Here is a 25,664-nt window from a genome sequence, read left to right as displayed (position 1 = left end):
TTTTTTTTAAAAAAAACTTTCTATGGTATAGAAGAAAAATGATCACGTTGGTTTAGATTGTTATTTGAGAAATGCTCAGTAGTTTTAAAACAAAATAGATGTACTGTAGCTTAGTCTAGTCTTTTTGTGTGCTGTCAGATAGTACAGGTATGTGTACGTGGACAGGTTTAGATCTGTCCACATTTTCTCTTACCTCCAGGATGGTCTTGAATAATAAATACCTGAAACAAAAGCTGCGTATACAGTAACCACAGGAGGCTACTGAATCTTCTTGGCCTTAGTCTTCATTTCTGCTAATGTACTTCAGTGGGATTGTATATACTCATTTAATAATACAGGGTGACTTAGAAAAGTTCTGTAACATAAGTGAAACTGTTTGCAGTATTCAGATTGTTCATTCGCAGTCACACGTTCGCCCCAGGAAGCCATGAAAGACGTCACCTCTTGGACAAAATTATTAACTTTTTTAATAGCTCAACCTTTGCACAATCCACAACCTTTGCTCTGCAGACTAGTTCTTTTCTCTCCTTAGTCGTCGAAGAATAGAGCATCTGGAAGTCTCTTAGAGGTATGTTTCCACTGATGTAAACTGATTAAGAATATATGCAGTTACTGTATGCATAAGGTGTGCTCATCCTGTTCAGAATCTTAATTCAATGTGCATAACTTTCTTTGAGAACCTTGTCTCTGCATTTGTGTCCTGTGTCAATCAGTATTATGAGGAAATCATTTTTTTCTGTAGTAATTTACACTACAGTGTGTACCTGAGATCTTTCTATATTAAAGCAAATACAGTATGTTTATATTTTACTACTGTGATACTACAGTAGTAACAGCATGGTGCTTTTGTTAAAATGATTAAAATACTGTATTACAGTAATGTTACACATTTAGTAATGCAGACTATCTATTTTTCCTTTAAGATAAGGAAAATGTTGTTTTTATAGTGTTTAATAGCTCTTGTACTTGCAGCATAGGGAACTGTATGACATGTTTACTATTAAAATTATTTTAGAAATAATTGTAGCTTTTCCTCTCACTGTATTAAAAATAGTTTTGTACTAAAAATAGTATGGATGTTCTAACACTCACTTGGAATCTAGTCAGCAGAAATGGGAAATGATTCATAGTACAAGTATCCTGTATTATTTCTTGAGCATTTATTAAGATTGTTTGCACTTTTAAAGTAGGAGACTTTGGCTCAAGCACAACACATTCTGGCATGTTTGTTATTTCTTGCGTGTGCTAAAGAGGTTAAAAATCCAGACCAATTAATGAGACTCATACAGACAGTGTTTCAAAAAAACTCTTGTGATGCCAGCCAGGGTTTTCCAATCACATGATAGCATCATGATAGCATGAGTTACTTTATTACATCCTTTACCTATGAGAGCACAGATTCCTCTGTGACCTGAGCACAGCTGTTCCCATAGGACAGCAGCTGTTACTCTTTGCCCTAATAATAGACTGACTTATTAAAGCTTTATTTTACCCTCCAATTACATGTATGGGTATTTTAGGATTGCATGTGTTGAATGACATTGTTCACTTAGGGTTAATACCCCTCAAGTGAGGAAGGTAGAATTGGAGGCTAATTATAAAACACTGTTTTTATAATGGTAGGTCTACAGTGTAAGCCTGGAAACATTCTCAGTTCCATGATTTGCTTCATATTTATGAATGGAAAATTTTAAAGATGTTATTGGTGGGCAGCAGAGAGTTAAGAAGCAGCTGCTCTATTTTGAAATAGTAAATCTTATTTAACGAAAAGTATGGTTACTAAGCAATAGTATATTAAGCCTTTACCATGATGCAGAGTACTATAAATATTATATTGTCCCTATGAATTAATATCTTTTGAAGTGGTAATCAGTGTCATGCTCAAGCCTCTACGGTCCTGTGTCATTCAGTTCATTTACATGCTGGTCACACCTCAGTTTGTTTCCTGGACAGTCTTCTTGGGAGACTTAATTGGAGGCATAAAACAGTGGATTTTAAATTCTAGAATCAAGTTTCTATGGTGAAAGGTTCATTGAAGCAAATTTAGAAATGCAACTATTTTAAAACCTTGAAAGGAGACCAATTTGGCTTATCTCACTTGTAAGAATCTGAGAATCTCGTGTACTGTAGGTATTTCTTAATAGGTACACTGGGGCCAGCTTAAACATGATGCTTGTGCCATGAGTTTCAGACACCTGCAAGTCTTCCCAGTTTGGAAACAACAATTCTTTTCCACCTTGGTTCACTGCTACAACTCTTCAGCCAGAGCAGAGGATCTGAAAAAAGCAGACTCAGTTTTACATACGTACAAACATTCAATCGGTCCGTCTCGTTATTTTCATTCTGCAAGTCAACAGTTCCGACAGTAGAGTTACTGGTGGAGGACTGGTGCACCTCTCATCAAAAACAAGAGCCCAACAGTTTGGGGAAATCCTTGTGTTCTTCAAAACCATCTAACCCTTGTGGCATTCTGCTAGATGTGCTGTGATTTACACACAACTGGTGCCACTGAATCCCAGTCACCATTCACTAATAACTTACCCACATTGAAAACAGCAGTCTCCAGGGCTCAGTTCTGCCTAGTTTTTTCTTCTCTTACAGAACTGTAAAATGTAAAAATCTTTAGTTTTGGCAATGTTAATGTTTTTTTGAAGTCATTTTCAAGCCTCCTTTCTTCCATGGGTGTCTATGGGAAAACGTTTTATAATTATGCCAAACTGGCCTTTCTACTATCAACAGTGTGGTTTTGCATGGCTGGACAAATACACAAATGCACAAACACATTAGTAGCTCATAAGAAGTTTACTCTTCTTATGGAAAATGGTTTTTGAAAGGCAAAATTTATTTGTACATCTTGTTCTCTTTCAGCATTTACAGTATATGTACTATAGCTGCAGCAATTAATTGTATGTAGATTTCATTTTGAAGCATCTGTTTTAGGTGGTATGCTTTGATGTTCACTCAAATTTACATGATCCAAAAACATTTAATTGTGCTGTTTTCTCATTCTGTGTATGTTGGTCCTCTTGCATATTTCTTTCCTTGAAAAAATAGCTGTGTAAACTAAATTTAGGATTATGTGAACATGATAACTGTACAGAACACACAGAACTTGGCAAAACTGAACCTCACTGTGGTCTGGAGTATGTTTGTAAATATGTGGTTTAGGCTTTGGATTCTGGGTTTGAAGTACAATTTCTGCTCTGTCCTGTAGCAGCTGCAGTTATTGGAGGCTTCTCTTTGAAATATGACTGCAGGAAAATACTTCTGTGCCAGCTAAGATTTCATTTATACATTCCAGGTTTGATTTAGTTTGTATATATTTTTAATTCTGTTAGGGTCCCAATTTGCCTTTCCTTCTCCGCACAGGGGTACCTTTTATTCATTTGACCATTGCACATTTATAAATTACACCATGTAATTATACTATCATTAAACTTTAGATATTCATATCCTGTTTCCAAATAAGTTCATGAACCTCGTCTGTTAAATGACATTTCCCAATGCATTCTGGAGCATGTCAGAAGAAACTGAATAATAGGACTTAAAGGCAGCAACTTAATTGTATGTGGTTTAGCCAGGAATACTTGATCTCATGACTCATGCTTCCTACAAGTAAAATCATTTGGATTCAGGGCAGGTAGCATGGGTGACCAAACAATATCTCCACAACTCGGATGGTGTTTTAGCTGAGGTAAAGGTGCTGAATAAAATGCTGCAATACTCTTACAGGAATGATTCAAAAGCCCCATTTGGGTGGCTAGTGTAGGCTTTTCTCCTGGTCAAACATACTTCCGTTCTCAAATCTCTTGATGTCCTCAAGGTGTGGTGGTGCTTATGATCTCAGTGGTCAATAGATTTGAAACTTACTGTATAATTGTCTACATGTATTTTATCCAGTTATATAAGAATTCTGTCTCTGATAATTGGTTCTCACTCTATTTTCAATATCCTACACCATGTAAGGTATAATGCTATATGTTAGTGATACCGTATTACCATTTTATCACTCTGGAGCCTTTTCACTGTGATTTCATGAAAGACTTATCTACTTAGCCTTATTTCCAGATTTGTTTAATCAATATTCCCAGATCATTACAAATTGCTATAATCTTCTTTGAAAGTTCTTTGAATAAAATTGCAATAATGAGTCGGCTTTATCCACATAACTAGAATGTTGGCTACACGATTCTGTGTGTCTCCTGTTTTCTCTTAATTGGCCATAAACTTGATTTCCACTTTTGTCCTTTGGGTCTTTGTGTTGCTGCTGAACTTAAATAATTGAGTTGACTCAGCCAGTGCTGCTCAGGATTTTGAATACCTGAATCAAATTCCCACATAATCTTTTCGTGTTCCAGACTAAAAATATTCAATTCCCTTTTGTACGTCTGGGTATGGTATTCCCTTCAGATCTGGAATTGGCCTGGTTCGTGTTGGCGTATATAAAGGTGATTGTTCTGTGTGTCTGGCATACAAGGCTGCATAGTGAGAGTCTAATGCTCATTAATCTAAAGATAATAAAGCCGTGCAGTGGCTGAGCATTTAACCAATCGCCTTTTTCCACTGTGTCCCCACAGGCTCCATTGAGTATGTGTCGCTTCTGAGGTCTGCTGCTTTCAACAACGTTCTAGAGGAGCTGCTTTTCATTTAGACACGTCTGTGCATTGTGTGAGGCTGGCCTTCAATCATGTCGACAGAAGTAGAGACAAATGCAAACAACCAGGCAGATCTGGCTGCTGTGAAGACTCCATCTAAAAAGGAAAAGAAGAAAGGTAAGGGAAGAGGGCATCCAATATTCACGTGGAGACGTACGACAATTCACTGATCTGAAAGGTGTGATTCATAGCTCAGCTACTGCAGATCTTTACAGCCTTTTGGAGGTACACTTAAATACCTGGCCGGTATCTTGAAGAACAGTACTCCACCTTGGATTAACATAAAAAAATTAACTTGTTTGTAACAGGTATGCCACCACGATATTTTGCTCACAGTCCAATGCAGTATATTTTTATTTTTCAGTATCGTTCAGATATCCCTAAATGAACGTGCTGGATTTGCTCAGCTCATACTTTATTCCATATTTCTTTGTAGCTTTCAAGTTAAATTCCAGATTCTCCAAGTAACAACACACAAGTAACAAACATAATGCATCTGAACAGACAACCCCTGGATAAATCTCATTTACTTGTGAGTTTGAAAACAGGAGTTTGAAAACAGGAAATCCACACCCAGATTTATATAGAAGCATCAATTTTCGTTATCTTGTGTTATTTCCTTATGTAACAGTACATTACAAATTGCAGTGGAATAGGCCAGTTACAGTATACTAATGTGTGCCATCGGAATGGCATATTAAATTGCTGGTTAAGTCTTCGCAACCGAAGGCAAAGACAATTGACTGATCCTAATCTACAGTCTATGTTGATGTTATCTGGAACAGAACTCTAGGAAAATGGAATATTCTATCTATTTTATAGAAATGTAATTTGCTATTTTTTCAGCCCTTACTTTATTCATTAGAGTTATTGAGTTGTGAAATGAATTAAAATGTTATTCAGCGGTACAAACAAGTTACCCCAGCAATAGTGATTGAAAAATAATCTGGGCAGCAAGAAGAAGAAAAAAATAATTAAACAGGTCATTTCAATTTTATTCAGTAGTTTAATATTACAGCATTTTAAACACTTTAACACAAACCAGATGTCACCTGTGTCGCTCATATCTACTTTTTATGTCAAATCTCACTCTTCATCCTTTATTTGAATAATGTGATGTGGATTTTGCTGGTAAAAAAAGACCAGTCATTTTCATTTGACTGAAGAAAATGAGTATGTTATCTTGTGATAGGATTTTTCAAAACTGAATCAGACCACAGACGAAAATTAACCAAAGTATGCAACGTTTCCAGGGATGCTCAAAACGCGCATTGCTGGGGTGTATGTCCAGGCATAAATTACTTCTTGCCCACTTCTACCTTACTGTATGTGATGTGAGCTTTGATGTCCTAGCAGTTTATGATATCTATGGAGTGTGTGACAAGGCCTGAATAGAGAAGTTATTTTGACTTGACAGTTTGTGAGTTTTCCCATTTGCAGTGCAATATGGCAAACAACTTGAAACTTTTTGTTTCCTCTGTGTTGAAATGTCAAGACTGTGTCCAGCATTCCAGCACATTCCTGGAGTAATATTTGCTTTATTTGTTCTAACAGAATTTAATTCCCTTGACATGAAATGTACTTTCTCATTACTAACAACAACTGCAGCTCAGTTTATATTCACTTGTATGACAACATAAAAACATTACGTGGTCATGATACTCATATGAGACTTTCTGACTCTGCAGTAACCTTGACCTTATAATAGTAGTTATCATGGTTTTCATAGAATGACCCACTTGCTTAAGAATACATTATACTGTAACAGCAAACCTTGTTGTATTTAAGAATTGTCAATCCATGCACACTGCGGAGCTTGGCAAACTAGTTTACCAACTTCTTATGTTTATATGTGATTTGAAAAAATGTACAGATCAAAACTTTGTATATTAAAAGGCACTTGGCTGTTATGATGTGTGATTTCATATGATCCAAAAAACCTTTTATTAAAGATGCATTTCTAATATCTCTACTGTTTGTGATGAGCAGTTGTGAATAGAACAGGAGGAATGTTTAGATAAGATGTTTGCGCAATTTTATATCTGAAGGAATGTTCTGTTTCTTCAGTGTTGAGTGAAATTCAACAAATGGATATTTCTCAGTATGTGTGAGCAACCAGAGATACTATAAGTTGAAGTTACTTGTACTTTTTACCGATATGTAGTTGACAACCATTATGTAAATTAAACAATATTTTAAATAGTTCCTTTTTGCTAGATATTTAGGTGCAGTGTTTTATAGTAAATACTTTGTAAAATAGATTTTACTGATGAATATCCTATCACTACCAGGACAGCTTTTGGTTATAAATGTCTTTCAGTTGTCAGTGCTTTGGTGTGCTAGAGTGGTCATTCAGTCTAGGGAATGGAAACTTTCCATTTCTTCCACTTCTGCATCATCTGTTCTGAATTAATCTGTTCACGTCATTTTGCTGTAGTGAAGAATGCCTTCTCATGCTACTCTTCAGGAAGAAAGGGACTAGAATTAGGTTTTTCTTATAATTAGGTTTTTCTTATAAATAAAACTACAGTAAAAATATATTAAAATAGTTTGTTCTGTGCTTTATGATTCAGTGTGGAAGTATTTTCATAACTAAAGAGTTATTTTACTATGTGATTTCTGTACCAAAGCATTTCAAAACATTTATGAATGATAAACTTAATAGTATCTACTGTACTGTATATATAGTTTTGACAATACATTTTTGACATTGCTACCCTTCATGTAATCCCATGCTGAAAGACTTAAATTCACAATAAGTTCCTTTGTACCATTTTATAATGCAGAAAAGTGACTCCTTCTGATAGGACATTTCAGAAACCTATTTTTAACTTAAAATAATGACATTGCAGAGTTTTAATTCCTAAAGGCAAATTTTCAGCTAAATTCTCTACTTTCACAGATCAACAATTTCCAAAGAGTGATAAGTATACAGTATACATTAACTCAGGTTTTAAGTATTTAACATCAGTATGTTAAGACAAAAGCTGCAGTATTTACTGCTGTAAGTCTGTGCCAACTGTAGGATCTAAATTCATCCTTAATAACTATTTACCACTGAAAAATTGTAACAAATACAAATGAGACAGCAGATGATGTATTACCTGTGTGAGAGCTTAAAAGCATGGAGAATTAGATTGAACCACCTGCTGCAAAAACATTCATTCCTCTCTCCACAGGGACAGAGGGTCTTTGTTTGCTGTTCGCTGTGGATGTTACTGTACTGTATGTAGAATATTATTTCTTATTCTTAAAATATTATTTGGGGGCATCGGGCAAAAAAAAAGAGGTCATTTCCAGTGATGGGAGTATTTGTCTTTGCCTTGAGTTTCCAGTGTGATTGCATGCTGTGAATTTCAATAACGGACTCATCTTCTGACCTGCTGCGGGGGTTCTTTGCCAGTGGGTCTCACCCAGATTGTGCAAGAGCTGCCTTCTGCCTGGGCGCTCTGCCACCGAGCCCTCTGAGGCCTGCAGCAGGCAGCATCTTCCGGCAGCTTCGGTCAAGTGCCAGCTTTGTAGCGATTGAAACCGCGCTTGTTTAATTGCAACCGTCTTCTAATTAGACAAGACTTTGGTGCAGTCATGTTTACATGCCTTATGTTGGGTCAGCTTGATTTTTAAAATGTGTACATGTTTATTCCAAAATTAAGATTCTTGCCCCACTGCCAGCGCACACATTCATAAAACGATGGTTTTTCCACTCTGTTTTTTCTCTGTTTCCCATTATCCGGAACTAGACTCCATCAGTTCTCAAAATGGAATATTTAGGTAAAAGATCACGTCATTTCTATTTCACATCAATCTTATCGATATTTTGGCTTTGAGCTTTTGCCAGCAATATTCCAAATGTATTCCAAATGTAAATAAAAATTCCAGAAGTTTTTTTTAGATGGGATTTAATGCAAATCAAGAATTTTGAGGTTGCTTTTTATGAATTTAAAAATTCGTAACTATTTATCCGGTTGCGTAGTCCTTACCTTTCTTGGGGACTGTGGTAGGACTTTTCAAAACATATATGCCAGTCTTTGTTTCACCGTGAACTAACAGTGAACACAAATTCACAGTCTTAGGCTAGTTTTCCCCTTGCAGTTTTTCTGGCACTAAGCTTTGAGAAGTGTTTTGAGAGGCTTTTTTTCGTGCACTGAAAAAATTACAAAATTATGTGCAAGAGGCAAAAAGACCTGAAGAAAACACCTGAAGAAAAAAAAGTTTCAATTTTAAAGAAAATCAGATATGTTTGAGTTTCCATTTAAATTCATTTGAATGATTTAAAATTCCATTTTAATCCTGGATTTTTTTATTTCCTATGCACCTGACATAATGGATATTTAAGGAAAGGAATAGTTTTCTTTTTCCAAGGACACTGTGTCTACTGAGGCAAATTCCTAGCAGTTTCAAGCATGTTTTGTGAAAAGACACAACATCAAAATGATAATTTACCTCAGCCATAATAGTGCATTCCAGAGTTTAACAACAACAGTCATTGCCAATCGAGTCAATGAGAGTTTCTGGATTTAAAAGTTTCCTTTTTGCTCATGGGAAAAAATCACAAACACCCCTCCCAGTAGTGCCAATTACCCTTGGACACTAGCTACTCCCTTCCTTGTGTACTGTACATAACATACTTACTGTAAGTTTAAAGTGTGTGGATTTTTGTTTTAATGATAGTTATGTTATGGAGGGCTGATTAAGTTTAGGTTTAAGGGTTTTTCCATTGTAATATAACAACTTCTTATTCCTAGTTTTTTGTTTGTAACTTGTGTGTTCCAAGGAAAGCCATTTGTAGAAGAAAAATATGATCAACGCCAACTTGGCAGGTTTTTTCCAGGCAATATTTGTTGTGTGTTGTTCACACTCGTCTAATTTATCTGTCAACTGGAAATCAGGGAATTGAAGGTGATCCTTTAATTTGAACGTATTCCTTCTCAAAACACCTTAATGAGAGATATTTGTAAGAATTATACTTGAGCTTTTGTTAAAATGAGAATGGAACATAATTAGTTCCATTGTAATGCACTTATCACCCTATTGAAATGCAATAAAGCTGTTTGGAATGCCTTTAAGACTCTAAATTCAAAAATGGTATAGTGTAAAGCTTCCTTAGATGCTAAAAGCATTAAGAAAATACTTAATTTCACACACAGAAGATCTTTTCTTGATAATAAACAGTTTATTGCACTGTACTGTATTTAGATAATTGAAGTAAGCATGTTACTGTAAAGGTGCACAGTAATTCAGCAGGTATTAACACAGCTTAATACAGTTTGTTGAACACAGCTTCCATTGTACAAATGCTTGATACCCTGTTTCCTGCCTTCTTTTATAGTTAGCCTTTTGGGGAATGTTTTCTTTCCTATAATTGAGGTTGTCAGTTGTGTTGTAAATTGAGATGAAACCAGTAATATTGCACCCTGAAGCAGGGGTTCTGTAGTGTTCAGGACAAAAAAGATTTGTTTTCCACAGCTTGTCTCTATCATCTAGCCCTAGAAAAGCTCCCCAGGTATTCAGAAAATCAAATCAAAATGTATTTTTTTTAATAAGATGAGAATCCAAAGTGGTTTTTCATTGTTTTTTTTATTCTTTGAAATTGTCAGGTAAGCAGTATACTGTATGTCTTCCATTTTTATGTCTTATTAAGGACAAACTTTTAGCAATGCCAACTCAACAGAAAATATATCAGGTTTACCATCTTGTCTCGGAAGCTAAGCAAGCTGGACTTGGTCAGTACTGGGATGGAAACCTTCTTGCTGCTGTGAGTGGTGTTGGTGAGCCACCAGGTGGCATCATTAAGCATGACCTCTGGTTCAGAATTTCCAAACCAATGTTCCTGTATGGTGAGAGGGCATACAGTACTTTACTGTAGGAGCTGCTGCCTTTCCGATGACAGTTAAGAGGCCCAAGGTTTTGGCTACTTGTGGTAGTCCTTGCTAAATTCAATTTCAGGTTTGTTTAATCTAGACTATCTAAATTTTGCCCTTCAAACAATTAGTGAAGTAGTTTCTGATTTCTCTACTTGTGGAGTGGTATTGCTGGTTACGAATTGCTAATATGCGTTACCCAGGCGAGTACTGCACTTCAGCAGATGGTTTGCTCCTGTATGTACATATCTGTGGTATGGTTTAGGATGAAAAACTCTATACATTTATATCTATAAATGCAAACAGTTAATGTTAGTACTAGTACAATATGGAGAGGCTAGATGCTCTGATAATGATAATGCAAGTGTATGTTTTTTTTAGGTTCCTCTATAACCATTATGCAGTTGAGAAAGCCGTCATACATACTGTATGTGCTCATTATTTTCAATCTACATTTACCTTTGGCTCTTTATGCTTGGTAGGTGCTCAGTCTCTATTTTTCCCTTTTGTACTAGGGCCAGAGAAGACAGATGAGTTCCTGCTGGCTAGGTTCAAAGGTGATGGAGTTCGGTATAAGGCCAAACTGATTGGAGTGGATGACGTTCCTGAAGCAAGAGGAGATAAAATGAGCCAAGATTCTATGATGAAACTAAAGGTAGATAAAAGTGCATTTTTTCAATCACTATTTGTATATGTAATGAAGTAATGTAATGAAGTTCTTGTTTTAGATTTTCTAGTTGGCATACAGCTATATGAAAAGAATGAAAAACTCTCAATGAAAAACATTAACGTAGGATGAAGTTGTTTGTAAAGAAACTTTATTTTTAATCCCTAACATACTAACAAACTATTCCATAGTATGCCTTTTTATTTCATATCAATTACATATTTTATTCTTATAGTTTCAGACTATAGGTTATCTTCTTAACAGCATTTTAGTGCTATTTGTTGCAAGGTATAGTTTGAATGTCAAATCAGTGCCACAAACGTACTGTACAGTTAATCATAATGAACAAGAACTCGATAGGGATCTTTCATCTTTCATCTCTCAGTTTACTACAAGAGCTAAGTGCTACAGTATGACTCCCTCTATTGGTAAACAAGCAAGTCAAAGTGTCTTACTCATGTCAGCTGAATATTTGAGTATTATTGGGTTAAAAAAATGGTCAGGGTTAAATGACAAGTGACATGAACCGTAATCAATATAATTAGTATGTAGTAGGAGTAGACTATTACAGCCAATAGTCAAATACTGTATATGACTCTGTGAATTTACATATGAATTCAAATATAAAAAGATACCATATGTCACATTTTCTTTTTTTCTAGGGCATGGCAGTAGCTGCTAGGTCCCGCGGTCAACACAAACAGAGAATTTGGGTGAACATATCATTGTCTGGGATAAAAATAATTGATGAGAAAACTGGGGTGAGTTGAGAGATTTTTTTACTAAGATTGGTTGGTTTAGTCCTTCCTTGCAAACTACCATTGTGGTAAGAACAGAAGACTGGATATGTGCTGAATATTAACACACCTTGAATATGTGGCTAAAGGGTGGTTTTGGGCTCATAACTGGAAAGTCATGGGTTTAAATCCCAGGCGAAGCAAGATTCTTCACTCGGTTTGCTCCAACATGCCCAACTATATAAATGGATTCAAATGGAAGTTACTTTTAAAGAACCATTCAGCCAAGTCCATAAATTAGTAGCAATGATGTTGTATGATAAGGGGTTGCATTGTTATGGATAAGATATCATCATTTTGACATATTTGCATCACAGTAGAGGAAGACTGACTTGCAGAAAACACTGGACGAAGTTTAATGTTGCATTTTCTGTTTTTGTTCTTTTAAGGTAATAGAACACGAACATGCTGTAAATAAAATATCCTTTATTGCTCGTGATGTTACGGATAACCGAGCATTTGGCTATGTTTGTGGTGCTGAGGGCCAGCATCAGTTCTTTGCCATAAAGACAGCCCAGCAGGTAAGTAAAACTGTGTTACACAAAAGGCTTTAAATTTAGGGGAAAAAAGAGAGAGGAAAAAAAGATATTTCAAGCCTCGTTAAAATCGGCAATATCTCTTAAGGGCCATTCTGTATCCTTTATTAAGTAAAGTTTATTTCCATTAACTTTATTTATTTCCAAGTTTATTTCCTGAAAAGTAGAAAGAAGAAACGCTTTGTCTGTTCAGCCTTCTTCGGAGAGAGACAAGAAGGTACAATAGCACATACACTGTATAAAGCACAGTAAAAAAAAAACAAAGTAGGTGTGAAAAATTGAACTCTGTAAGCCAATGGAGAGCATTTAAAAATAAATTAGTCTATTGTTTTTTCTGGAGAAGGATTCCTGCAATCCCTGTAAAAGGGGAGAGAAAGGCCAGCAAACTTTTCTTGGATCTCTGATGCTCACTGCTTTGACACGTTCCCTGAAATGGTCTTCCTGTCTGTCATGTAAATAACAGGGGATTTTCTGCAGTCAGTGAGATTAGTAGATACAAATGGTGTTCTCTGGGTGATTTTGAAATAGCCTAAAGAGCCACATGTATGCATGATGCTGATTATACAGTATCTTTGCAGGTAGTGGATGTGGGCAGTTTAGGGAACTGTGGACAAGAAGGTTTTACAGATTAGGCGGTAAGAGATGATTACAGGTTCTGGGGAAAAAGGTTCCAATTGAGGTGTCCTCCTGTAGAATATTTGCAAGCACTGCCTTCTGTTACAGCAAAAGGTGTCTGACATGGATGGTGGCTATGGTCCTTTCAGGTATAGTGTTACTTAGTTCATTTACAGGCAGCTGAATGGCATCCTCTCATTTATAATCCCATTATAGTGGCCATGTTTTCAGGTTTGGCATTGTAGGTACTGTATTGCTGTAATTACAAAAGGTACAGTATCTCTAGTAATGTCATTACATTTCGGTTTGCTAATATGAATTATTTTATTTCTTTAGGCTGAGCCTCTAGTTATAGATCTGAAGGATCTTTTCCAATTAATCTTCAATCTGAGGAAAAAAGAAGCAGAAGGCTCACAGAAGGTAATTATAAACCAATGTCAGTGGATTTTGTTGTTCTTTAGATTTATTTGTAAAAAAAAACTTTTTTAAATAAAATCCCTGGGATTGTGATGTAGCAGATATCCAGTCAGTGTTGAGGTTGAAAAACTGAAATTGTGTGCTTGTTTACTGACAGTCTGTCTAGAGAACAAGTTGTACTGGCAAAGTTTTTACCACTTTTTTTCTTTAATTTACTACTAAATCTTGTATACTGAATTTTTATTTATTGTGTATACAGTCTGTTCTAAATTCAACTTTTAGTTTTAGTTCAGGGAGTCTGGTCACTTACAATTCAATGGTTCTGATGCAATTTTAGGTTCTTGATTAAATTCTAATGTGTTTTTGTAAGATTCCATTCTGAAATTGTTGTTGCTTATATTGATGTAAGACAGTACAGAAAAAAGCTTTTTTCCATTTTTAATTTTATCTAAATAAAGTATATACTGTACAGTATCAGGGTATAGGGATAGAATCATATTATGAAAGACATTGCTTACATAAAATTAATTGTAGTCATCTAGGTAAAAGGTTAGTGTGAAACTTTCTGTGCCTTGGTATTCAGTTTACTGCATGTGCATGTTTTAGTCTCTCGTAAGATCAGTTGGATCAATGGGATGTCAGTTTTTTAACTCCTGAAGCTAGACGTTTTAAAGCAAAATTCCTATTAATGATTATAGAGAATGCATTACAGTATTTTACTTAGAGGGCTTTGCAGTTCTTGCTCTTGTTCTTGCAGTCTTGCTTTAAATATTTAATATCCTGGAAAAACCTAAAGGTTTTTGTTTGGCTAGTAAATAGCTGAAAAGTAACTTTATTTGATCCATTGTTTTGTGATTTTTCTTAAACCTTATTGGAATACCTGACAAGTGTTTTATTTACTGGTAAAAAGATATACAGTACTTTGCATTTTTAATTTTGCATTTCTTTTACAGAATGGAAGTGATGCCCTGTTTACCATTGAAAGCCAGGTGGATAAATTAAAAGTAAGTATGTGGTGCCGTTAAAAATTTACAGATTAATGTGTGGAGAAGAGGTTAGGGTTTTGACTGATGACTACACTGCTCATGGATTCAAATCACAGATCAAGAAAACTCATGTGGTACCCTTGAGTAAATTACACTGCATTTTTTAGAATCCCATTTCTCTAACGCACCCAGCTGTATAGGACAATAGATATTTGTATATTGTGTACAGTAAGTTGCTTTAGATAGACATGTCAGCCAAATTAGTAAATAAGATGGCACAGCTCTGAAATGGCTTTTAATCCAGTGAGAAGTTTTACTCTGCTTTTTTTAACTTCCAATAAAATCTGGTGTAATTTGTATGTACTGTGTTTAGCTTAAGTCTCTTGCTCAAATGGCACCTGTGATCTTTTAAAATATTATCTGTAATATTGAAAATACCTTAAGATCTATAATGTTTTGTGATATGCAAAGTACATTAGGAATTATCCAGTTATGCTGAACATGGATTTGTTAGTAACAATACCCAACAATTGTGTTTGTCTCAATGTCAAAAGACAGAGGCAAACATATATTAGCTTTTACTTGTAAAATCTTAAACATAAAATAACCAATTTAATGCTTCATATTGTTATAAATTCAGTAATCATGTCTTCTATTATTTTGTTTGCAGTGTAAATAAATTTTAAATGAACTATGACACTCCTTATTTAGCGAGGTTTCAGTTTCACAGTCCACAGTATCTTCCACAATACTAAAATAGAATTAAAACCAGAACCTCTGTCCCAGGAGGAAAGACACCAGCTCCTGTTATAGAGAGACGGTGTCAGGCTCTATCCTGTCAACTAAAAAGGTTAATCCATTCGTGAGAAAAGCCCATATGTTCAACCACCATTCAGTACTCCCCACACCACAGCAGTCTCATGAGTCTGGGAGCATGTTCAGTTATTTGTCATCATTCTCTTTGTGAAAGATTCTTTTCCCTCCTTGTCACAGGGTGTTGAGCAGCTGGATTTGTTTGGAGATGTGTCAACTCCTCCTGACTTGCACTCTCCCACAGTAAGTATATAAAAGAGCATGGCGTGTTGATGATGTGTACTGTAGTAACCTTGAGCCAAATAATGTATCAGAAGGGTGAACCCAAGAGGATTAGGTTTCAGAGGAGCTGAACATTACAGTTCTTGTCTGACCTGAATAGTAAAAATGTGTTTTATTATTAATATTGGTTGCTGTGCAAATGCAAACGTGATTTGTTACGTTGTGAACTGAGAGAGGAATGCTTCATTTTTCATTGTGCCCTTGGGGTTAATCAAATTTATGGGACTTTGCCTTTTTAAAGCAAAATTATGCTTGATATAAACTAAGGTAACAAGCTAAATATTATCATACCTGTAGCATTACAAAGGTAAACATATTTTACATTTTGCCTGTAAGATTGATTTGATACTCATTTCATTTTTTTAAATAACATCATTGTTCATAGAAAACCTGAATTGAAGCCCTACAACAGAAATGCCCATTTTTCTAACAAAATTAGTCAATATTAAGAAAAATAAACATCAAGGACGGTTTTTTGGCCTTTGTCATGATGTAGAGCTGTATATGTAATGAGCTTGAAACTGAAGAAAAGTTCAGAAATGTAAAGGCTCGTGCAAAATGTTGACATTTGTCACAGCAAAATATTCAAAAGTAAAATGGATTCTGAGTATTATAAATTGAGAGTGTGTCAGCCTAGGAAAGGGCCTGGTACACAGGGTAGTCTGTCTGGAGTCCCACCTGGTCACCACATCAGGTTTTCCATAGCTATTTTCTCAAAATTAACCACTACACTGGATAATGTTCGTGTGGAAATAGTCTCTCTTACACAAATGTGCTTCTAAGCAATTAAGCTTATATATGCCCCCCCAGTTCACACAAAGACAAAAATGTGTGGAAAATGGTCTGGCTTTATCACTTCAACATACAGTAGCTATAAAACTTAATATATTTGAATTTGCATCTTCATGTTAATATTTATCTTTATATCTATATATTGTGGTTGGTGTGTAATATTCTTTTTGTTCAGCTGCCCAGTCACAGCCTACCAGGTAACCATTTATTAATAAAGGTGCAACATTTGAAGAATGCTGCCTGCCATGAACTGAAATTGTGATACCGTTTATGGAATACCAGAATAGAATAGAACCATGTAGCACAGATTCAGGATGTCAGTCCACATGAATGTTGAATGATCTAATACAGTATGTAAAATTCCCTTAAAATTTTGCATGTTCTTAAATTTAGAATTGATCTATTAATAAGATTGGTTTCATTTTAAGATGCTGATGTTTAAATAAACCTTGTAATTCCTATTTTGTCTTTTAAAATCTTTTTTTTTCTTTTCTGATGATTAGGAGAGTAAAGATATCCTCTTGCTGGATCTGTCCACTGACACTGACAGCAATCAGAACTGTGTAAAAGGAAATCCCTTCACCTCCTGTCCTTCTGTACCTCGGCCAAGGCCACAATCAAATGTGTCACCTGAGAATCCCTTCTCTTCCCAGCTCAGTTTCTTTCCTGCACCTACTCCAGATCCTTTCAGTGATGATCCTTTCTCGAAAAATAACCAATCGGCACACCCTGACTCTGTAATTGTCCCCCACAATTTCAATCCGCACAAAGAAAATTCAGATCACATCTTCAGTAATCCAAAGGTAAACGCTGGTCAGAACGGTGACTCTGACTACATCGGGGAGCAGTTCGATCAGATCTCAAATAGGACTGTTATTCAGGCATTAACTAACGGCCAGTGGCCCTTGGAGAACAGGATGGCAGAAGTGGCGACTTGGACTCAGAATGGGATTTCTGAGAAGGACCACAATGGTTTACACAGCAAGCCTACCCAAAACCCTTTTTTGGAAACATCTGACAAAAGCTTACCTCTGCAACTCGGAGTGAAAAACAACTCGATGAGCAAGGCAGATCCTTTGAGTTCCCCAACACAGGAGTCTGTGATTATTAGCCCTCCACCCCAGAATGCCAAGGCTGGACGAGGGAGGAGAAGTGTAAAGGTGAAAACTTAAGTACAATATAGACGCTCAGCTTTGCATGACTGCATTTTTCTAGTTTATTCAGCTGCTTGTTTCAGTTGCTTAAATATTAGCTGCAGCGTAATCACTCTGTAGCCTGGTGTGTTGTCAGGTACTGGAAACTAAGTAAGCTGGGTTTGGAAAGTACTGGGATGAGAGACCTCTGAGGAAAACCGGTTTGTTGTTGTAAGTGCGGACAGTTGCCCAGCAGGTGTCACTGTTCCCTGGGCAGCCGAAATTCCAGGATGTTAAGCTGAGGATCTGACTATTTGGTCATTAAAGATTCAATGGCATCATTTTTTTTAGACTAGGGGTGTTAACCCCAGTAGCCTTAGTAAATTTTGGATTTGGGGCTTTTGCAGTCTGACCTCCTTAAATTCCTCCCTCCTTTCAATTGGTGAAGCACTTTCCTACTTCTCAAGCTGATCCACTGTGTAGTACAGAGGGGCTACCAGTACATAATGGCTGCCTCGCATCACCCAAATGGTGCTGCAGTTCGGTGGTGGATTAAGTGAGTGCCATTTTTATATGTACAATGCTTTGGGGCTAAAACCACTAGACAACATTCACGGCATGTATTCTTGTTGTTATAGCTTGCAGGCTAAATGTTTAGATTATAATGAGCTTTGCAAACTAACCAATCTAATTTTTAAATTGTTGTGTGACCGTGTAGGTTATGCTTTCAACCACTATGTGCTTAGTAGACCTGCATTATTAATATTTTTATCTTAAATTTTAATGCATCAGTGAATCACAAAAAGGTAAGTGCTGACACTGAGGTTTTTATTTGTCTTATATCTTTTTAGCTCTCGGCCATCTCTTTAAGATGCTGTTGCTGGTCTTTTGTCCATATTGGAGGGAAATTCGTAGTGGGTTTTTTTTTCCTTAATACTTTAACAAACACATTTCAGTACCAATATTACCATTTTCGTGCATTTCTTGATACGTCCTCAATCACATTTGAGAAGTGGATTTCTTCTCTCCCCTTCTGTTTTGTAAAATAATATAAGATTTTGTTTTTTGGGGAGAGCATGCTGCTTATTAAAGCACTTTCCATTATGTTTAAAACTGTAAAGGTTAATTAGTTTTGTTCCAACTTATTTTTTGCTCTCCTCACAACAGTCCCCTACGAATGACCTGTTTGGAGCTGACTTGTTCGCTCCAGCCAGCCAGCCAGAGACTCCATCCCCACCACAACCCGACGCCATGCCGACCAACCCTGTTAATCTTTTCAACAGCTGCCCGGCCACCACTGCCCCTCCTGTGCCAGGTTTAGGTGAGACATGAAAACCCTTGGAATAAAAGCATCAACATGCATACAGTAGTTTCAGAGGATTTCTAGAAATGGCTGATTTTACCTTTATTTTCTGGAATAAAACTGGAAATTTTTTTTAATGAATTTTTAATTTTTTAAACTTTCAATTAAAGGTTTAAGGTTTTAATGTAAATAGCTTGGAAATGTTAGGCTCTCCTTTCCTTGCTCTATGTATGGACTGATTTGAACTTCTAAGATTCAGCACCTCGAACAGAAAATGTTAAATTAATTCAAATCTCTGTGCTGCTTCAGCTTTGTGTTTGTAAGGAATTGAAGCTCTTTTTCAGGTGTGAGGTAACATTTAAAGAATACTCATGAGTTATAGGTGGTAAAACAAAATTATGTATGTATTTCCCATGAGTTTCTGAAGGAGCTCCTTGCTCCTTTACTAATTGAGCCATTTGGGAGCCCACACACTTCATTCTTAGTTATTGACTTACCTTGGTTGTGTAACGTGTATAAAGTTATGCTGTTTTGCTGGGGGTTTTTCTCTTGTCTGTCCAGGGGCCTTGTCACTGGGAGCTCCTCAGACAGCACCTCCAGTAGGAGCAGCACCATGGAGTCCAGCACCTTCTCCCATGTTCCCATCTTCTGGTGCCCTGTCACAGGTTTCAGTACCGGGTCCACAACCCCCATCTTTTGCCCAGCCCGGGGCATTTGGCACCCCACCAGTCCCCAACTGGGGGCAGTCAGCAGTATTTGGGGCAGCCCCTGCACCTCAGCCTCCAGCCTGGGGCCAGACAGTAGCCCCCGCTGCCCCTACAGCCTGGCCTCAGTCTGCCCCCCTTACTAACCCCTTTCAGCCTCAGATATTTCCCACCACTGTTCCTGGGCTCATGACTGGGCTCCAGCAGTCAGGCCCTCCACCCCTACCTCCCCCACGACCTGCTCCCCAGAAAGAAGCCCCCAGGGTTGAGAACAATGCTTTCAGTGCTTTGGACCCTCTGGGGGAGAAGGAGAAGAAGAACGTCAAGGATATGTTTAAAGACTTCCAGATGGCAAAACCACCAGCAGTCCCAGCCAGGAGGGGTGAACAGCAAGCAGCCTCTAACACCAGCGGAGCCTTCACCCAGTATTTCACTAGCAAAGTGGGCCTGCCTCAGGATGCTGCTGATCACGATGACTTTGACATCAACCAGATATCAACCAAAATCAATGGTAAAAAAACAGTATGAACTGTTTGTGATCTTCTAATCTGTACTGCTTCTAAGAACTCTTTAACTTGAAGTGGGGTGTAAACTGATATTTTGTTGCTGGAGTGACTGGTTATCTTTTTGATTACCTTTAGGATTACTTTTTGCATTATTTTGGCAGGTAAACCTCACATTTTTTAATAAAACAGTTTCATAGTTTTTTGTGGTTATTACAAGTACCTTATCTTACAGTGATTCAAGCTAGAATTGCAAGACCTAGACATTGTAATACATTTATGACCCAGCAAGAATTAAAATGCAAAACACCACTTGTCAGGTTGTTGAAAAGGGTAGCACAGTGGCATTGTACCACTGCCTTATAGCTTGTGCATTTTGGGATTGATCCAGGACAGAGACTCCCTCGATGTAACATTTACTCTACATGTTCTGGGGGTTTGTATGAGTTTTTGTGATTTGACGTCCTCCCGCCTTCCGAGGACATGTTGGCTAAGTCAGTCAGTGTCCCTAACTAGTCCCTGTTTGCCTGCGTGTGTCTAGCCTGTGTTGAACTGGCAGTGTCCTGTCCTGTTGCACGTCCTACTTAAGGGATAGGCTCTGGGTTGATGCTACACTTACTAGGAATAGGACTTTAAGGCTTTCAGATAGTGGGATATAAGAGGGATAATTCAGAAGTGCAGTGCCTGGAGCACAGAGACTAATAGACATAGCACTGCTTGGATGAAATTGTACTAGGTGGTGCAGTGGGAAAGATGCAGTTTCCCTCTTCACCACTCCTTATGCTGACTTGATTACTTGCATCAGCACCTTTGAATATCGCCTCTCCCCTAGCTCTATTAGTTTGTTAGCTATTTTATGGCTATTATTTTAAACTGCAAGCTGTAGATTATAACTTACTTTAATATACAGCACAGAGCACAGATTGTGATATGTCTGAGCCAAAAGGTATTATGTTTTGCAGAAGCTCCAAAACCTGCACCCCGGCAGTCTGCTCCATCTCCTGCTAGTCCTCCACAGCACCTCTTTGATGATTCCTTTGGGTCTGATCCTTTTGGAGCTCTTCCTGCTGCAACGGTACTTGTCTTATCGCCTAATGCAGTCCATGACCAGCTTTGACGTCTCTGAAAGAACAAATACATTTGAGATAATGCATGGCAAAATTATTCACCCTCTCCTGATGTTTCCACATTTTCTTGCTGAGTTTGCAGTCTACCAAACAGCTCTTTCAAATAGGACTTACTCTAGAATTCACACAATGTAATCCAACCTTATAAGGGTTATAATATTATCAATATTTCTCAGTTTCATGAGCCTTCACCCCCTTTCCTATAGCAACCTTAAATCAGTTCAGGTGAAAAGGTCATTAAATTACTGTAATGGTTTCTGTGCACAATCAAAGTAGTTTAATGGCACTTCACAGCAATTAAATATGTATTTGTGAGTTCCCTCAGATATTCACTTTCCAGGCAGACTTTCCATCTCAAACAGAGATATAACAAAAATTATAAATCATAAACTGGGGATAAAGTGGTATAGAGGCACAGATCAAGGACCAAGGTTATTATCCTTTGGAGTGCACTGAATTTGATTATTAATAAGTGGGCTATCATACCATTCATACAGGCCACCTTTCCAAATTCAGCAGTCAGGCATATGGGAAAATGCTGATGATCTCAGTTTTAACCTAAAACAGGTGAAAAAATTGAGAGATTTTTTACTGAGACAGTGGTACTTCTTCGTACATTGACAATATTTCCCATACAAAAATGGCCCATATGGGTTATAGGCAAGAAAGCCACCTTTACTGAAAATCCTATCTTAAATCACATAAGAGATATACTGTACTGCTGACATGTAGCAGAATTTTTTTGGTTGGATTATACAGAAAAAAACGTTTTTTTTCTGTAAATGCAATGTTTTATGTCTGGTACTGTACAACCCCAACACAGAATATCACTCAGGCAGCACTATCTCACCAGTCAAGGGCTTTTTAAAAGCATATTGTATAGTTTTACATATTAGTATACTTCTCGTAGACTATTGCTAATTAATCACTTACTGTACCTGATTGATCTAATTTGCCTTATAACATATCTATCCTTTGTTAAAGGGTTGTGAAGATGTTTATTACCCTGAAGTATGAAACTTTATACTTTGTGGTTACTTTATACAGACTGGCAGTGTTGGAACTTGGATTATATATTGTATACTGTATGAAATGCATATCGTATCAGCACTTTATAAGCAATGTACGACCATTATTTTTCTGCTTTATGCCCAGCTTAGGCACATCTTTTAGTCATATCTTTTTATAGGTACAGGTGTCTGCGAGCCTTGCTCCCCAACTATGGAACTTAGTCGCTGCCACTCTGAGAAATTTAAACTCTTTCACAGTTTAGGTTTTAAATCAAGATTCAAGACATCTGTTGAGTCAGACTTCCAATTAGTGACTGTCTTTTCTCTCTTTTCCATATTTTATATCTGTCTTTAAACAGGAATACTGTTATATTGATTTTATTTTTCTCTCTTTTGTGTGTTTTTGTTTTAGTGAGCTTTGCATGGTAAAAGCACTTTTGTTGTACTGTACATGGGCACTGAAATAAACCAGTGTTGTAATCTGTGTATGGTTTCCTTTCTCCAAGCTGATTTGTCTAAATATTGAAACATGCATTGTGCAGCACTGTAAGACTGTAATATAGAAAAAAGTGCTATGGTATTATACCATAGTAACAAAGCTTGAAAAATGATTTGATTTCTACATTGACTTTAAATTTGTTACCTTGAAAAAAACGAATGCTCTTTTGCTAAGGGATACAAATTTCTCATGACAACCATTAAAATGGTTGGAAGTATTCTTCTTTTCTGAACATCGTTCTGCTGTTTTACTGTTTGGTCATTTAAATAAACCATTAACAGTGAAATGGTCCTTTGGCAATTTACAGACACAAGGTTCTTTTTATAATGACCACTGCAGAAGAATACCAACCAACATAAAAAAATGTTTTAGAACTGCTTCTGTGAATGTTGCATCTTCCAAGATGAAGGAAGGCAGTGAGGAAATGAGAACTAAATGAATTCATACATCTTTATTTTTATGATTTTCTTTTTGTTTGTCCTGTATTATACTGCAAGTAAGGAGTATCTTTGCTTTCAATTTAAACAGAAGGCTCCAGCCCCACAGCCAGCCACATCAGATCTTTTTGGAGATGCCTTTGGCAATCCGTTTGCATGAACATCACATTGCATCATCTGGCTTTGACATTATGTGTGAGTATTTAAACACTTCATCAGCTGTTTGTTTGATATATCATGCACAGGCCTTACGGTTTGCTTAGTAGGGTATAAAATTACCATGCCTCTTCTATGGTATAAATGTAAAAAAGTTTGAATGGGAGCTGTGGAGCATGGAAATTGCCAGTTCAAATCCAGGCTGTGCCACTCCTTCATTATGTTTAAAAGCTCCCAAAAAAAGGTTTATATTTGGCTAAATAAAATACCACTGGGGCTTGGTGGAGAACAGAGGGTGAGTGATCTTGCATGTGCGCTAGTGACCCCTGAATTTATAAAGATATAGTTTTTAGTGTTATTACTAAAGGCATTTTCCTTTTTCAGTTGTTCACACATTGGTATAACTAAACAGATGGAATTCACAGTCATATAATGTTTGGGATGTTAAACTATGTAAAAGTATTGAAATAGAATATTTACCTGTATGTCTAGTGCACTTTTCAATCAGAAAAATCTGAAAAGTCAGGTATGGCTTTTCAATTAGAAGCAGGTGTCATCACTAATCCTGTATTTTAATCTTATCTGATACATCTGCGATGTTTGTTATAAACCACACATTGACCACACATGTCTGTGAATCATGGTGCAATATACTACAGTATATAAAATATTTTCTTGCTCAACTGAGAGATTTTGAAATTGAAGAAAAACATTGTTTTGTTTTTTTCAGAAGTGCCTCCGGAGTATGAGAAAATCAAGAGCTTACTTATGAAGAATTATAACAATCATGAGAAGCAGTTCAGATGTCCTGTTGTCACAGGGTTTCACAGATTCATCTCAAGATCTTGTGATGTTTCACTTATTTAAAGTCACTCTGATCCATGCTTGCTGAATCACATACACTAGGATACAGTTTACGGTTTTGGAACGGTTTTTTCATAGTGTCCCATATATAAATGGAAATGCAATTTATTCCAAACAAAGGAAGCTAATCTTGGATCTAGGTACATACTGTCATGATTACCTTTTATTCATGATTACCTTTTATAATGAACATTTGATTTTTTTATGACATGTACAAAGGTAAAACTCTGATGATGCAGTGTTTTCTAGCTCTTTTTGAGATCATTATAAAATCCCTTAAATGTTTATGGTTTCATGAAACATAAAGGTTTTAACTCTTTAAAGTCTGTCAATTTTGGTACCATTCAGGACTTTAAAGTAGAAAACCCCTTCATTGTACAACATTGTAAAACATTTTTGTGTTTAACGTACAGCTTCACTTGGGTAATGTCACTGGTGTGTTTACAAATTAGTTCAGACACTTGTGTGAAATTAGTGATGATTATGTTGAAAAATTCATTTTTTCAGGGAACAAAATTAAAAAATCTTAATGTATACACACGCACACTCGTAACGTTTCCTGCCATTGTGAATTCCCCAAGGTCACTCATTCTGTTTTTGGCAATTATTACAAATTCTACCCTACTGAAACATGGGGTGAAAATACACAAATACTTTTGGCACTTTTAGATGTAAAAGCTGATGTCGTTTAGGTTACAGGGATGTCCTCACATATTCTTGTCAGGGGTTATTACTTTTTGGAGGATTTGTTTTCTTTGATTTTGTTTGCAGATTGATCGCTGTATGTTCCCACAAATCGAGTTCTGCTTAAAAAACAGATTTCCTTTGGTTATAAACAAGACACACGCACATGCATCTTGCTGATTTTGTTTTAAGAATGGCTGTAAACGTTGCAACTGATTTTTTCTTAGGTTGCCATTAGGTTGCACAGCAGTTTATGCGTCTAGGAACATGGTCTAAAAAAATAAATGTAAACAAAACTGATGCTAATGAACATATTTTAAAATTGTTAGTTTCTGGCTATTTTGTATGGCATACCATTCTGATTTACAGTACATTGAAATGTGTGTGATTCAATAAGCCTCAGATCACTGGCATGGCTTTAGCCATTTAGGTTTTCCAGCAACAATAGTTCAGGGAAATGTATTTTCCAATATTTCTAGTATTTAGATCTCAACATGATTTAAGCATTTACCCCAGAACACAAAACAACTGACTTTAAAAACAAAAGGTGTATGTACTGGTATAACCTGAGATTATCCAATCGTGTTTATGACACAGCTGTTGAAACAATTACACTATTACTGGAAATGAAAGTATGCTTTTGTAGAAACATCTTTTGTCCACTAGTCCTCTTTATGTTGGTCGTGTAATGACAATGAATTTATTATCAAGACTTTGAAATAAACTGGAATTTTAGTTTGACTATTTCATACATCTGTATAACACAATTTGTATCAAAAAGTATGACATTCAGTTATGCCTTACAATAAAGCAATAACATTCT

The 25,664-nt window shown here is 36.5% G+C and overlaps 1 protein-coding gene across 3 annotated transcripts in view; it reads left to right on the top strand.

Annotated features, from left to right (window-relative positions):
- LOC148837951 (disabled homolog 2) overlaps nucleotides 1–25,664 on the top strand; it is a 52,232-nt gene extending 26,568 nt beyond the window's left edge. For 2 of the 3 annotated variants that reach the window (XM_088911307.1, XM_088911306.1), the window contains exons 2-14: nucleotides 4,578–4,772; nucleotides 11,032–11,171; nucleotides 11,846–11,944; nucleotides 12,370–12,501; nucleotides 13,468–13,551; nucleotides 14,502–14,552; nucleotides 15,528–15,590; nucleotides 16,925–17,581; nucleotides 18,722–18,875; nucleotides 19,419–20,072; nucleotides 21,027–21,139; nucleotides 23,229–23,332; nucleotides 24,024–25,664. In XM_088911307.1, the coding sequence (XP_088767433.1) occupies nucleotides 4,688–4,772; nucleotides 11,032–11,171; nucleotides 11,846–11,944; nucleotides 12,370–12,501; nucleotides 13,468–13,551; nucleotides 14,502–14,552; nucleotides 15,528–15,590; nucleotides 16,925–17,581; nucleotides 18,722–18,875; nucleotides 19,419–20,072; nucleotides 21,027–21,139; nucleotides 23,229–23,297 (2,301 nt within the window). In that variant the 5' untranslated portion in view covers nucleotides 4,578–4,687 and the 3' untranslated portion in view covers nucleotides 23,298–23,332; nucleotides 24,024–25,664. Of the gene's footprint in view, nucleotides 1–4,577; nucleotides 4,773–7,838; nucleotides 7,881–11,031; nucleotides 11,172–11,845; nucleotides 11,945–12,369; nucleotides 12,502–13,467; nucleotides 13,552–14,501; nucleotides 14,553–15,527; nucleotides 15,591–16,924; nucleotides 17,582–18,721; nucleotides 18,876–19,418; nucleotides 20,073–21,026; nucleotides 21,140–23,228; nucleotides 23,333–24,023 lie in introns of those variants that run through there. The other variant, XM_088911308.1, reaches the window with a different exon arrangement.

The sequence above is a fragment of the Atractosteus spatula genome, chromosome 3 (genome assembly GCF_055471065.1).
Source record: "Atractosteus spatula isolate fAtrSpa1 chromosome 3, fAtrSpa1.hap1, whole genome shotgun sequence".
Taxonomy (NCBI): domain Eukaryota; kingdom Metazoa; phylum Chordata; class Actinopteri; order Semionotiformes; family Lepisosteidae; genus Atractosteus; species Atractosteus spatula.
This window is presented reverse-complemented; position numbering and strand designations above follow the sequence as displayed.